Below are 14,139 nucleotides of genomic sequence, written 5' to 3'. Positions count from 1 at the left end.
CGTAACCTCTGCAACACTTGAGGAATGACGGGGAGAAACGCGTACAGCAGTGGGAATGACCAATACACTACGAATGCACCTGCTAAGGCTCCACCTGGAGGAAAGTCCCTTGAGCAGAATCTCTCGCACTTCCTGTTGGCACTGGTGGCGAAGAGATCCACTTGTGGGGTTCCCCAATGGGTGAAGATCTCCAGAAGGACTTCCTGAGTCAACTCCCACTCGTGAGAGACCGCACTCAGAATGTCCGCCGCCGCATTTTCGTCTCCAGCCAGATGGACTGCCGAGATCGAAATTCCCTGCTGAATGGCCCAAAACAGAGCTGCATTTACTCTCTGCCCAACGGGAATGTCCCCCGCCCCCCTTTTTTGTTGAGGTAATACATGGCCACTGTTTTGTCCGTCATGATCAGGGCACTCTTCCCCCGCACAGAAGGCAGAAAAGCCTTCAGGGCCAGCCTGATGGCCCTAGCTCTAAGAGATTGATGTGGAGTTTGGACTCCGACGTAGACCAACGACCGCTGGCAATCAAGTCGGTGGCATGCGCGCTCCATCTCGTGAGGGAAGCATCCAATCACTACCCTCACCTCCGGCCACGATTGCCAAAATGGTTCCTCCTTCATCAGGTTCCCTTCATTGGCCCACCACAGAAGATTCTGGGAGACCTAGATTGGAATCTGAATGTGTTCTGACATCTTGCCTGAGAACTGCGACCACTGCATCTGGAGGACCCATTGCAGGGATCTCATCCTGAGCCTGGCCTCTGGCACCAGAAAAATGCAGGCTGCCATGAGGCCGAGCAACCTTAAGAATTCGAAAGCCGGGAGACTCTGGGCATGTTGAAACCTGTCCACCATCTGCACAAAGTGATGAGCCCTTACCTTGGGAGGCGAGCACTTCCCAAAGGATGTGTCCAACACAGCCCTGATGTATTGGAGCTGTTGAGGTGTCAGATGCGACTTCTTGAAATTGAGGGAGAAGCCCAGCCTGTGGAGGGAGCGGCAGGTGAGAGCCAGATGATCCAATGCTTGCTATGAAGAACGTGCACGGATCAGCCAGTCGTCCAGGTAGGTGTAAAGGTGAAACCCCCCCCCTCGCCTGAGATACGCTGCCACCACCACCACCACCATTAGCTTGGTGAAGACCCTTGTGCGGAGGTCAATCCAAAGGGCAGGACCCGAAACTGAAAGTGCGAGTCGCCAGCCGCAAACCTCAGGTACTTCCTGTGCTTTGGATGAATCGGCATGAAAGTAAGCATCCTGTAGGCCCAGACACACCAACGAATCCTGAAGTTGTAGGGCCTGGAGGACTTGAGAAAGAGTGACCATCTTGAACTTGTCCTTCCTGAGAAGATTGTTTAACCAACGCAAGTCCAGGATGGGTCTCAATCCTCCGTCTTTCTTTTGGGATCAAAATATAAGGGGAATACCATCCCTTGTTCCTCTCCGCTACACGCACCAGTTCTATAGCCCCTTTCTCTAGCAGGGTCAGGATTTCCTACACAAGGAGTAGATCCGGAAGCTTCAAAGAGAAATTCCTCGGTGGATTGTCGTGAGGCCGCTTTTGGGAAGGGAAGACAGTAGCCATGGGCTATGGTATCTAGAACCCACGCATCTGAAGTAATGGCTCGCCACTCATCGAGATGCTGAGACAGTCTGACCCCAAACCGGAGAACCATGGGACATGGCCTCATGAATGTTTTGGAGTGGCTTCCACCGACTTCTGCAAGCACGCAAATCTGCGTATAACGGTGCTCGCAGCCATGGACCGGCTAACACTGTCAGCCGTACCCAAACCCGACTGATGGGATTCACACATGGCATCCTTGCCATCTTGTACGAGAGCAAGGAACCCATTCCTTTCTTCCCCCTCAGGAATATGCTCAGCCGCTAAAGAAACAGTGCCACTAAGGCACAAGTGGAGTTGGCTGATTTCAACGCCATACTCCCCGCAGAAAATACCTGGCGAGCCCAACCTTCGAAGCGTTTGTCATCTCTACCCGGAGGGATGGTAGGGTACGACGCCTGCCTCAAGGTGGCCGTAGCCACCTGAACCACCAAACTCCGGGAGTGGGGTGAGTGGATAAGTAGCTGGGGTCGATAACGGGAGGGCAGTACTTTGTCAAATAATTAACAGCTGGAAGAGATTCCGGTGACTGCCAAGAAGCCGCCACCCTTTTCTGTAAATGGAGATGAAAAGGTAACACCGGGTCAGAGGATAGACCTTGATCTAAAATATCTGTTAGATCATCTTGTACAAAATCTTCAGGAGGAGTGGACCAGCCCAGATACTCCGTGAGCCTAGCCATGAGCCGTCTGTATGGCGACTTAGCATGAGCCCCAGACTCAAGCATGCCAAATTCCACTTCCGGAGAAGCGTCCAACCCACTGGCATCATGAAGGGTTTGCCTCAACTCCTTCAAATGACTGTCTCCAGAAAAGTTAGGTGCCACATCATGCTCAACGGGGTCCTCAAAGTCAGACCTTTCTTCTTCCTCATATAGGTCGTCCAGAGGGAGGTGAAAACCTTGCCTGGGGACAGAAGAGGGCCTGGAGTCCACCACTGGCTTCACAGACTTAACACTAGCCTTCCTTGGAGGATCCACCATATCAGGGAACTCCAAAAGGTACATTTCGGGCAAAAATCCCTGAAGGCTTTGATGCCAAGAGCATCGACAACTTTGGCGTCGAGAGCGCCGAAGGCTTCAGCGTCGACAGTGGTGCCGACGGCGCAGAGGGCTGATGAAAAGGCAAAGCCTTGATGTCCGAATTCGACGCACACGGCCCTTAGCAGGTTTCTGCAGTCTCGCTGGGGACGAGGACCGAAACCGGGAAGCAAGTCTCTTGCAACTATCCTGAGCCTTGTCCGAACAGGACCTCGAAGGTTCCCGATGCGAGTCGCGTCGCAGACCCGAGCCCGAAGGCGTGCGAGCCACAGTATGAGACCGTTCCTTGCCAGCTTCACCAGAAGGCGCGGCCGGAACTGTGCCTTGCGATTGAAAAATCGCCACCATATGCTCCTTAAAGGCGAGGACTTCGTCGGGCATGCCACTTTCCTCACGGCTCCAGCCTCTGAGCAGGACAGGGAAGGTGACCGTTGACTGCGCTTCCTACAATGCCGCGACGAGGAAGAAGACTGGCGGGAACCACTCTGGACCGAGAACCCCGGGCCTCCTCCCGACGCAGAGAATTGCCCCTCGAGTCGTTGGTGGACACCCCCTTGGACGATTTAGATTTTCGGGACTTACTGGGTTTAGAACCACTACCCCACCCAAAGCTTCCCCTTACGCTCCCGCAAGACCTTGGCAGTCAGCGACTGGCATTTTGTACAGTCATCGGTGTCGTGACTTTCTCCCAAACACCATAAACAAATGTGATGCAGGTCGGTGATCGATATTTTAGATTTGCAGTCCCGACAAGTCTTGAAGCCAGACTGCAGAGTTGGAAGGGTCGAAGAAGAAGACATCTCTACGATGAAACACACAAGGCGCTCTGAGTTCTCGAAGCAAACACGTTTGCAGAAAATACAGAACTGAGCCTACGGGTGCCGTGCGTCCTATTTATAACATCCGGTGATGTTACCTTGGACGGAGGCCTTCAAGGGACATTGACCCGACGTCATCGACGCAGGACACCCTACGCCGAAAAAGTTTTCCAAAGTACACAGCTGTGGACATTACATGTCAAAGATGTGGAATATGTTGGAGGACACAATCCATTCGAAAGAAGCGTTCTGGTTTCTGTCGAGTAACCTGACCTTTGCACCTCCCACTGTACGCAGGAAAATAATAAAGCTGTCGTACAAGATTTTCATGCCTAAAAAAGGCCTGGTATGACTCTTGTCTTGAGGCCTAGGTGCCACCACCAGCTCCTTCTCATGATTGGTAAAAGGCACTGCGTGCTTCTCCCCATTCTCAGTAATAGGTAGAGCTAGTTCCCACTGTTGAACAATGGATGAATTGTAGGGAAATCTAATCGGCCGCCATATATTATTGTGTAACGTGGAAGGGAAAAGAAAAGCCTTTAAAATGTGACATTTAGATTGACTATTTCGCTCATAACTCTTGGACAAAACCTTGTATAGAGTTCATTTCTATTTTTAAAATGATCAGCTTTAAATGCCCCGTTAGGTGGTATACAAATGAAATTTGAGGTCTTTTTCCTTATGCAAACTAGGCAAAGTCGCACAGAAATGGCCACAACTGAGTCAAGTGACTTAGCGTCCAGATTGCAAAAGCCAAAATATGTAGGTCATTAACCATTTGTTATAACAATATACAAATGGCATGATTTAATTTGTGTATGTTGCAGTGACAGACTGGCACTCTGTCATGCTATGTTACTATGCATTGCCTATACAGAAAGCTACCACTGATATGTTATGTTGCGTTACGTTATACAGCATTTACACACCATTTGTTCTGCACCCTTCAAGTAGTCTTACAGCGACCAGACCTTGTCCGAAAGCAGAGCATATTGTGACCATGCACTAGTGTTAACAGACCATGGTCTGAGGGTGAGGATGGAGTAAACTGGAATAGGGGATAGGACACACGCGATTGGGGAGAAGCTAATAAGAGGGGGGGGCAGGAAAATAAGACAAATCGAAGCAGTAACTGGTATCTACCGCTGCTCCTCATGGCCACCGAAAGTTAGAGCCAGTCTCCTCCCAGTCCTCAGCCCCTTCGGTACAGCTCCGGCCAAATACCACATCCCCCGCGGCCTGGTAAATGCTTTGATTCCATCAATGTTTTCTTATGTGGGACCCAATAACGTGAACAAATAATACATTTAATTGCATGCTGCCAGCTTGATCTGGATCAGTTATGCAGTACTTGCAAGTTCAACATTGCTGCTGTCTAGTGACCTACACAGAATGTCTCCAAAACTGCAATGTTTGAATCCCATGCGCTAAGCATTTGGCTCTGGAAGGTGGATGGGCTGCAGTACAACTTGGGATCTTGGACCAAATAAAAAACATACGTCCGGAGCTGTTGTATATACATTGGCATATGGAACAAATTTAAAACATGAACGTTCAGTTTGCTTTATTATTTATGAATGTATTTGCTTAGGTTATTTGGAAAAATAATTTTTGACCTGTGTGTATCTGTAGTGTGCAATCCCAACTAATGTTAAGAAAAGATATCTATTCTCGACAGTTTTAAGACGGACTCTTCAGACCCTCGCTACAAACATTGTTGTCTTCTGCCCCTCTCACATGTTTTAGCTCCATCTTCAGCACATTAGCCCTTCCAGGTACCCAGCCCAAATGCTCAGCTCCTCTGCAGTCCTTCAGATTATGGCACTGCAGTAAAGCTTTGCCATTTTGGGCAAGCTAGATATGTGCTTAGCTCTATATGAATGCATTATTTGGCATATTAACCCCATCATTACTTAGTATGTGGCAATGTATGAGCAAGCTAGATTAAACTCCAGGCTACCTCCTGGGGTTATTTTGAAAACGGACCATTTAAGCAGGGCACCTACTGACAATATTTTTGTTGTCTACAAACTCCCACCCTCTATTTGTGCACTTAGGTGGGAGCTTCTCTACAGAACCCCTACTATCTCCCCAAGCGATCTGCTAATTTTCAGACGCTTGTCTGTATTCGTTTTTGGCCATACCCCGCCTTCTCTCTGTGCATTTAAAAGCGGACAGCTTCTTTACAGACCAACTGCGCGCTCGCCACAAGCCATCAGCTCCTTAGTTGTAAGTTTTTCCTTCTGCCAAATGTTCAGCACGTTCCAATCCCTCCACCCCCACCCCCCCCAATCACAGCCAATCACCATAGTTCCGCCCACTTGCAGGCCCATCGGGAATATTACATTAGAATGTAACCATGTGATCCTGCGCAGAAACTGTTTAGTCGGATCTCTTTTGTAATACAGGAATGGTTTGCTTGCAATATTAAACACACTGAATAATAATGTAATATCGAAGCAAGTGAAACTATCATAGCTCAAAATTTACCTAATATAAACAATTATACAAACTTACTCCTGCCATGCTGCCATGCCCCTCCCCCATTTTGGAGATCTTTTTTAAATTGACCATGTTTTGCCCAACTATTCACCCATCCCCTCTAACTTTCCTATTCAACCCTGTGTACCATACATCTCCCAAAGTCCATTCACACGGCTGTGCACGAGCCTACACTGTTCTGTCGCCCATCAGCGACTTCCATCCATGCCTAAGCTCCTCAACTCTTCCAGAACTCTTCAGCCTGCCATAGACACTCTAGCCACAACGTTTCTTCCTAGTCCCCTGAAGAATACTTACAGTGCAGATTTGTGATTTTAGGCAGACATTATTTACTTTGATTGCCAGTGTTACATGAATGTGTTACTTTCCATGTTAAACACATCCTAATGGTGTAGGCGTAAACTGCGATGGTCCAAAATGAAACAAAATTAAATAAAAGCGCTCTAAAACCTTCTTCGTTTCATGCTTCTTTCTCGGTTGTGTCATTTCTTTAAAACTGATCATTTTGATCGCACCCCACACAAATATGTTTACTACCTCGCCCTTACGTCTATAGCCCTCCTGCATGCACTTGCCTCTGCCAGCTACAGCCCTCCTGCATGCACTTGCCCGCGCTAGCTACAGCCCCCTTGCATGCACGTGCACCCACCAGCTACAGCCCTCCTACATGCACTCCCCCCCACCAGCTACAGCCCTCCTACATGCACTCCCCCCAACCAGCTACAGCCCTCCTACATGCACTCCCCCCTCCAGCTGCAGCCCTCCTACATGCACTCCCCACCCCACCAGCTACAGCCCTCCTGTATACACCCCCCCTCAATCAGCTACAGCCCTCCTACATGGGCTCCCCCCACCAGCTACAGCCCTCCTGTATGCACTCCCCCCAACCAGCTACAGCCCTCCTACATGCACTACCCCCCCATAGGGCCGGCTTTGCCTTTCAGGCCACAGCCTATGTATGCCACTGGCATCACCTCTGGTTGCAGAGGGCAAGTCTATGCCTGGGGTGCCCCTCGTGTCTAAATTCCGTAGGTTGCACTTAGCTAGCACATCTACTGGACTTGCTACAGACAGAATGCAGAGAAGGAAGGATCGCGGTGGGGTGGTGGAGAGCGGGGGCTCCGCTTGTGGCCTTGGAATCACCAAGTCTGCTTTGCATTTATTGTGCTTTTATAAAGAGCTGGATACCCCATAACATATGCACTATAACAGATTTCCAGGTCAACTAAGCCCATTGTATTCTTTGCAAAAAGATACGAGAAAAAAAGTGATACTGGAATTGTTTTGTAATGGTTATAAATACACATACAATGTTCACTACTACTAGGACACTTCACTCCACAGGTTCAGAGACTGGCACCAAGGAGGCCAGCCTTATGCACGGATAAAGAACGGACTTTAAAGGCGTGCAGTAAATAGTTCACATAGGAGTAGCTCCTTTTGTTTATATGGAACGCCATAGCAAATATCTCCTCCTTCTAAGCACTGCAAAAGGTGAGAATACCCAACCCAACCTCCACCAAATTGCCTTACCAACGCTCCACACCGGCACACGGCTCCTAGGCTGTGCTGGTCTAGGGGCTCAAGTTGGAGGATTTACCTTGCAACTGAGTTCAGCAGTTATTTTTAAAAATTCAGTAGGAACGCATAAGTCACAACCGGTTGCGGCAGCGCACAGAGGAGTCGTCCACCTTCAGAGAAGGGCGTGCAGCAAGAGCACAGTTGCAGAACAGAAAAAGCAGACTGTGGTTGGTTGTTGTTTTCAAATTCCTGTGTACTAAAGGAATGAGTGACAGACATATAGAAGCGTCCAGTAGCTGCTGTGATTCTGAGGGCATGGTCCATAACTGGCACGGTAACAACATTCCTGATGCAGTCACCCATAACTTGTAACGCGATTAACTCTCAAGATTCATAAGCCTCAGCTTACTGGCCTTGAAAATTAATATAAATAACGAATGAAGTTAAAAGCAAGGTGCAGACTCTTTCGGACAGGTCTCCTGCAGGGTCAATGGATTGGAAAATGGCGGTTACCTGAGGGGCGAAGCCAGTGAGATGCTTCAGGTGGCTGCTGACCCGGTTAGACTTTTTGATGATGGAGTGGATGTTGAGCTTGGAGATTTTATCAATCAGGGTGTCCTCGTCCCCCTTGCGATACTTCAAAACTGCAAAAAGAAGCCACACAGGACAGCAAGGATCAAGCACAAAATGGTTTATAGTAAAATCAAGGCACCTGCACAATGCAGACAAACAACTCCCTCCTGCAGGAGGCAAGCAGAGAGATGTGGTCTAGTGGCTATTTTACTGACCTTTGAACCTGGTGATCTGGGTTTTAATTCCGGCCTCTCCACTAAGTAAACAAACAGTCAGACAGCACCCAAAGCATACTGTTATGCATACAACTCCTGTTCCTACTACAGTAGCGTTTTTCTTGTAAGGTTTTCCACTGCTTTGAGGTACGGGTCTGCGTTTAATCAAACAGCTAAAATCAAATAAACATGAAATAAAACAAACTACAGTCTGCGGACTCCCTCCACAGAAAGCATCTATGCAGAGTAATTACTGGTTTAAAGGTAAACTGCATGTTTTCCCGGAAATAACCTATTAAAACCTAGTACAGGAAAAAATATAAAATGTTTTTCTCTGAACTGTGATTCCAACTCGCTTTGCCAGAAACCCCCCCCCCATTTGTTTCTTGAATGTTATGTGAAGTGGCACTTTTGCTGCCCAGTGTTGCCCATTTGCAGGACCTCTTGGCACTGGCGGGTATCTAGGTGGGCAAGAATGACCAGCCACGAGGGGCTTCAACGACACACAATCCTTGTTAGCGGAGCATGAATTGTTGCCTCGGGTTGGTCAGGCTTTGTGAACCTTCCACGATGCCAGAGTGCCAATGTGAGTGAGAATCTGTTCCCATAGACTGGTCCAATATTGCAGCTTTTAACCACACCGGATGATCATTTCTTTTGTTTGTGACAAGCCAACGAGAGCCGCGTGTGTTCGTCTGGTGGATGGGTTTTCTCAAAGTGGTCAAACTTGTCTGCCTTCTTTGAACACGAGATGAGTGTGTTACTGTGGGTCACTCCTCTTATGGTGGCTGGTTTGGCAAACGTTTAATGATTTGGGGGGTGGAGGGGTATTGGAGGGTGTGCCAGAGAGGAGAAGGAGGGAGGAGAGAAAGAGAAGGACAAGAAAAATGGAGGAGGGAGGGGTAAGATTGAGAAGGAGAGTGGAGGAGAAACGTGGAGATTGAAATGTGAGAGGGTGTAGAGGTGAGGTGGTAAGATCTAACAGCGAAGGGAGAGGTGAATGGGGTGAAGGACCTCAGAGGCATTTCGCATAGGGCAGTGGTCTGCTACTAGATGGGCGATAGCTCGTGTGGGATATCATCGCTAGCTCTGGACTTGTACCACTGAATGGGATTAGTAGGCTCTTGGTCGAGCAGGACCCGTTGGATTTTGGGTAGGCCTTCTTGACAGATGTAGAAAAGCCAAGAACCAAACAGAGTGTTTTATTAAACAAAGATTGCATTGCCCAATGGAGCACTTCCCCTGTAGAACTTACCCAGGTCCTTCCGTCGCTTGTACTCATTGATGTTGACATTGATCTCTTTCACGACAAGGACTGCTTCGTTGAGCGGAGCTTTATCAGGATGAGACTCCGGAGTGGCATTAAGAAGCTCCATTAGGAGCAGTGGGTAGCGCATGATCCTTTGCACGGGCTTGATGAGGAACGAGCCCAAATTAATGTAGTTTGTTCCACCCCTGGGGAAAGAGGATTAATACAACATTAATTCAACTGAGTAAAATGTAGCTGCTTTCTATAAACGATTACACCCATTAATTTATCCAGTGTTTGATGTAATAACAGTGGTGCATCAGTGACCACCATCTTTATCGTAACAAAGAATTACCCACTATGATATTCCTGGAAAAGAAGCATGCCTTTTCCTGGATCTAGTAATCTGATAATCAAAAGGGGCAGGTTAGGCCCAGCAACCAATGTCCCTCTCTGCCTCATCATGAACAGACTGATGCTTCGTGGTTAAGATTTTTTCGATCTTGAAAGTGGGGCCTTCCCTGGAAACATATGTTTTCGATCTCCTTGGGTCACAATTCCAAATTTTGCGTGGGTTGGAACAAGAGTGACATCCGGCATTGGCACTGCACTGGACTCCACTTTCCCAAGTTATGATAAACGCGTGCATGTGCAAAGCGGAGTTCATCATAGAGGCAGCCTTTTAGGCAACAGTTCTTACATGCAGGTTCTGCATTCTGCAACTGCATCTGTTATTACGCAAGACTAGCCTGCATCACTATGAGGTAACAAAATGACGGAATAAGAGCATCAGGCGGACGGCGAGTACAGGGATGAGTGGAGACTACAACTCCTACTCAGCCCGACATTACAACTAAACCTTCAGTGATATTTGCCTCTTAGGGTAGAACAGGCTGAGAGCAGGCTAGACACTTCAGATGGGCAGTGAGCTGGTACAGATAAACCCCAAAATAGTACTGTGGTATCAAAATAAAAATATTAAATAAAGGTTCTATACAAATGGGATACTTTAATTAAACTAGAAAAGCCACCCCGGGTCAGGGAAAACACAGAGAATGCAGACTTTGGAAGATAGCTACTCTGGGTTTGAAGAAAGGTTTATACAAGCAATTCATTCAGCAGCAATGTCAAAGTCACTGAAGAGATCTTTCAAAAGAGTGGACTCTTAAAAGTCACTGACCTTTTAAAACAGGCCAAGGGGGAGTATCTGTATAATTTATTCTTGCTTTGCAGTCTTGTCACTCTCAAAGTGAGTGTCTGTGAGCTTTCGGTGCCAAGCGGGGGTCAACTGGATCCAGTGATGTGGTGCAGTTTAGCAGCAGTGAAGGCACTAGTCTTCTGTCTTGTGCGTGCTCATCTGGTTCAAAGCAGCATCGTGCTACAGCAACGGGGACAGCCTGCAGTCCAAAGAATAGCAACCACGCAGGTGGTGTTGAGGTGAGGACGGGTCGATCATCGGGGTTGACCATCACTCCGATGGTTTGCTTTCAGCAGTTCTGTTGGCATTGAAGGCGCCCCAAAAAGAGGTAAAAGTGGTTCATAGATGGAAGGAGGCCAGGTGTTACTTCATTTGTCACAGGGGAACTCTGTCCAGGGTCACGAGGGGCAAGGCAAGGCCATTATTCTACACTTCCCAGCCAGGAAGTTTTTAGAGAGCACTTGCAGGGTTCTGTCACCATCAGTGAGCAGGTTCCTGGGTACCAGTGGTATGACCTAAAGTAGGCCTGTTAAGCCAATAACTCACCAAAGACAGGCCTAGATCTCAAATGAAGGAAAGTGTGCTTGGAAGATCAAAAACGTGAAGATAGGAGCAATGCATTTCAGCAAGGAAAGAGAAAGACATATGGCTGAAAAGGCCGTTTTACTAAATCCATGGAAAGCTACACTTTTAGCTTAAAGAGACAATAGCAGCGTGTACATTATCTTCAACGAAATACCAGATCGTGATCCAGAAATCTTAAGTGAAACCAAGCTCATTGCAATTATAATAAAGAACTTCCTTTTCCTCATCACCAAATGACAGTATCCAAAGAGAAGTGCCCAATTGGTTTCAAGGTGAACAAGGTTTTCTCATAACTGCCCTGTGTATGGACACTCCGGAAGGGATACTCCTGTCTTTTGCAACTGTGAGATTAAAGAAAGACCCCTAAATTCCACCATCACCACCCCCTCTACTGACACCAGTATGGAACACCCGGATCTGAATCCCCTATCCGAGTTTCCCAGCAACCCATGTAGTCTACTTTGTCGAAACTCTAGGCTCGGAGCTAGACTCTCGAAACTTTATGAGCCTCTGACCAGAACCCTACCTCCTAACAACAAAAGATCCAATACCCAGAAGCCCAACACCAACGTCCCCCCAAAAAACAGGAGACTTCCTCCCACTACCCAGACCAAAACTGTACCACCTCATCCGTCATACCATCTACTCAAAGGAGGACTAATAAATGCAAGATCCCTGATAGCACATGCCACAGATATCTGTGATCTGATAGTGCTCGACAATCTGGACTTCATCGCCATCACCGAGTCCTGGCTGCACAACGCAGCAGGACCCCTACTCTCCTTAGCCATCCCAGAAGACTTTACTATATTCAGGCAAGATAGAACAAACACGCGCGGCGGTGGCATTGCCATCACCGCAAAGACCAGCTTAGATATGAGAATCTCACCTACAATAGCAGCTGACTCATGTGAATCACTTACTATCAAACTTCCACTAGCTAGCTCCCAAACGTTGACGATCCACCTCATCTACAGACCACCTGGTCCCTTAGGGACCTTCGAGGAGGATCTACATAATTCACTCTCCAACAACCTTAAAACCTCTTCACAACTACTTGTCCTAGGGGACTTCAATCTGGGCTTCAATGACCCTTCAGATAAAAATGCCACCATCATTGCCAATTCCCTCTCAAATCTGGGCGTGACGCAAAAAACTCTTGAACCTCCACATAATAAGGGAAGAATCCTTGATTGGCTAGTAGACTACAATTGCACTGCCAATATCAAAGCTATTATCCCTCAACCTTGGACAGACCACTTCTTCCTGTCATTTGAACTATCTACCTCCAGACCACCTTCACCAGCCTCCATCATGGCCCCGCCTTGCCCAACAAGAAACAAAAAGAGCATCACCAGAGACAAAGTGATCCCGGCCATTCTACCTACACTTAACAGATTAGCAGATCATCTAGACCCAGAAACACTAGTCAACGAGTACAACAAAATTATGCTAACTACCCTCGACAACATCGCACCCTTGAAACTCAGAAAAAGTAAACCCAAATCTCACCTAAATAAATGGTTTACCCCCGAACTAAAGGATTTGCGACTACTTAAGAGGAGCTGCGAAACAGCTTGGAGGCTCACCCCTTCAGTAGACCATAAAATGAAACTAACAGAAATCTCCTCCCAATATAAAAAAGAAATCCATCTGGCCAAACAGAACTCCTTTAATAAGCGGATCTCCAACGCCAATTCAAGCATGAGGGAACTATTCACCATCCTCAAAGAACTAGAGTCACCCATCCCCATTCCGGATACTTGCACCAAAGGCAAAACTTGGTGCTCCAACATTCAGCTAGCCTTATCCAATAAAATCTCCCTACTCCAAACGAAAATAACCAAAAAGAAAGCCTCCCTTACTCATCATCCCAAGACTAACAACCTCATTACAGACCCTACCCCAAAGACCCAGGACACAGCCACACGGTTCATGTTTTCCAAAACATCGATTCTCGAGGTGGAGAAAGTCATCCTCTCTCTTAAGCCGTCTAACTGCCAGGGCGATTCTTGCCCTGCCTAGCTTATAAAAGACGCAGCTAGAGATCTCTCCCCGTTTATTGCCAAACTCGTCAACTCCTCATTCACGTCCGGCACGGTACCCACCAATTTAAAACAATCCTGGGTACTACCATTTCTTAAAAAGCAAACGCTAGACCCTCTTATACCCACAAACTACCGCCCCATTACAACAGTCCCCTTCCTGCTCAAAATCCTGGATAAAATCGCCTACAATCAAATCCAAAGTTTCCTGGAACAACATAAACTTTTAGGAGAGCGCCAATCAGGATTCCGTCCACAACATGGTACAGAGACTGCCCTTATCGACCTAAAGGCACAAATAGATGAAAAAAGAGATAAAGGTAAAATGGCTCTCCTCTTGCTGCTGGACCTCTCGGCGGCATTCGACCTTGTAGACCATGGAGTACTTTGTAGCCATTTAGACTCAGCCGCACATTTTTCCAAGGAGGCCATATCTTGGATTGAATCCTTCCTCAGTGATAGGACCATGAGGGTGTTCTCCCCTTCGGCAGCGGCGGACCCAATCCCCATCCGATGTGGAGTCCCTCAGGGCTCATGCGTATCCCCGACTCTCTACAATATATTTACTAAGCCCCTTTTTGATGATCTGGACCATCTTGGTATCACCTACACCAACTATGCAGATGATACCCAGATTCTCCTCCCACTTTCCGGGGACTACAACAAGGATTTGGCCTTGGTGAATAGGGTGTATATCATCGTCCAGGCATGGATGGCAACCCACGGTCTATGCCTGAACGATGACAAAACAGAGTTGCTCATCCTAGGGACA

The 14,139-nt window shown here is 47.6% G+C and overlaps 1 protein-coding gene across 3 annotated transcripts in view; it reads right to left on the bottom strand.

Annotated features, from left to right (window-relative positions):
* The window catches only part of DNMBP (dynamin binding protein), a 938,987-nt gene that overhangs the window by 38,414 nt on the left and 886,434 nt on the right, over positions 1-14,139 (bottom strand). For all 3 annotated transcript variants that reach the window (XM_069611517.1, XM_069611518.1, XM_069611519.1), the window contains 2 exons: positions 9,546-9,745; positions 8,016-8,146 (listed from right to left, as the gene is read on the bottom strand). In XM_069611517.1, the coding sequence (XP_069467618.1) occupies positions 8,016-8,146; positions 9,546-9,745 (331 nt within the window). The remainder of the gene's footprint in view (positions 1-8,015; positions 8,147-9,545; positions 9,746-14,139) is intronic.

Source organism: Ambystoma mexicanum, chromosome 8 (assembly GCF_040938575.1).
Source record: "Ambystoma mexicanum isolate Mex_15411 chromosome 8, UKY_AmexF1_1, whole genome shotgun sequence".
Lineage (NCBI taxonomy): Eukaryota > Metazoa > Chordata > Amphibia > Caudata > Ambystomatidae > Ambystoma > Ambystoma mexicanum.
The sequence above is the reverse complement of the archived record's forward strand: the minus strand, read 5'-3'. Positions and strand labels throughout refer to the sequence as shown.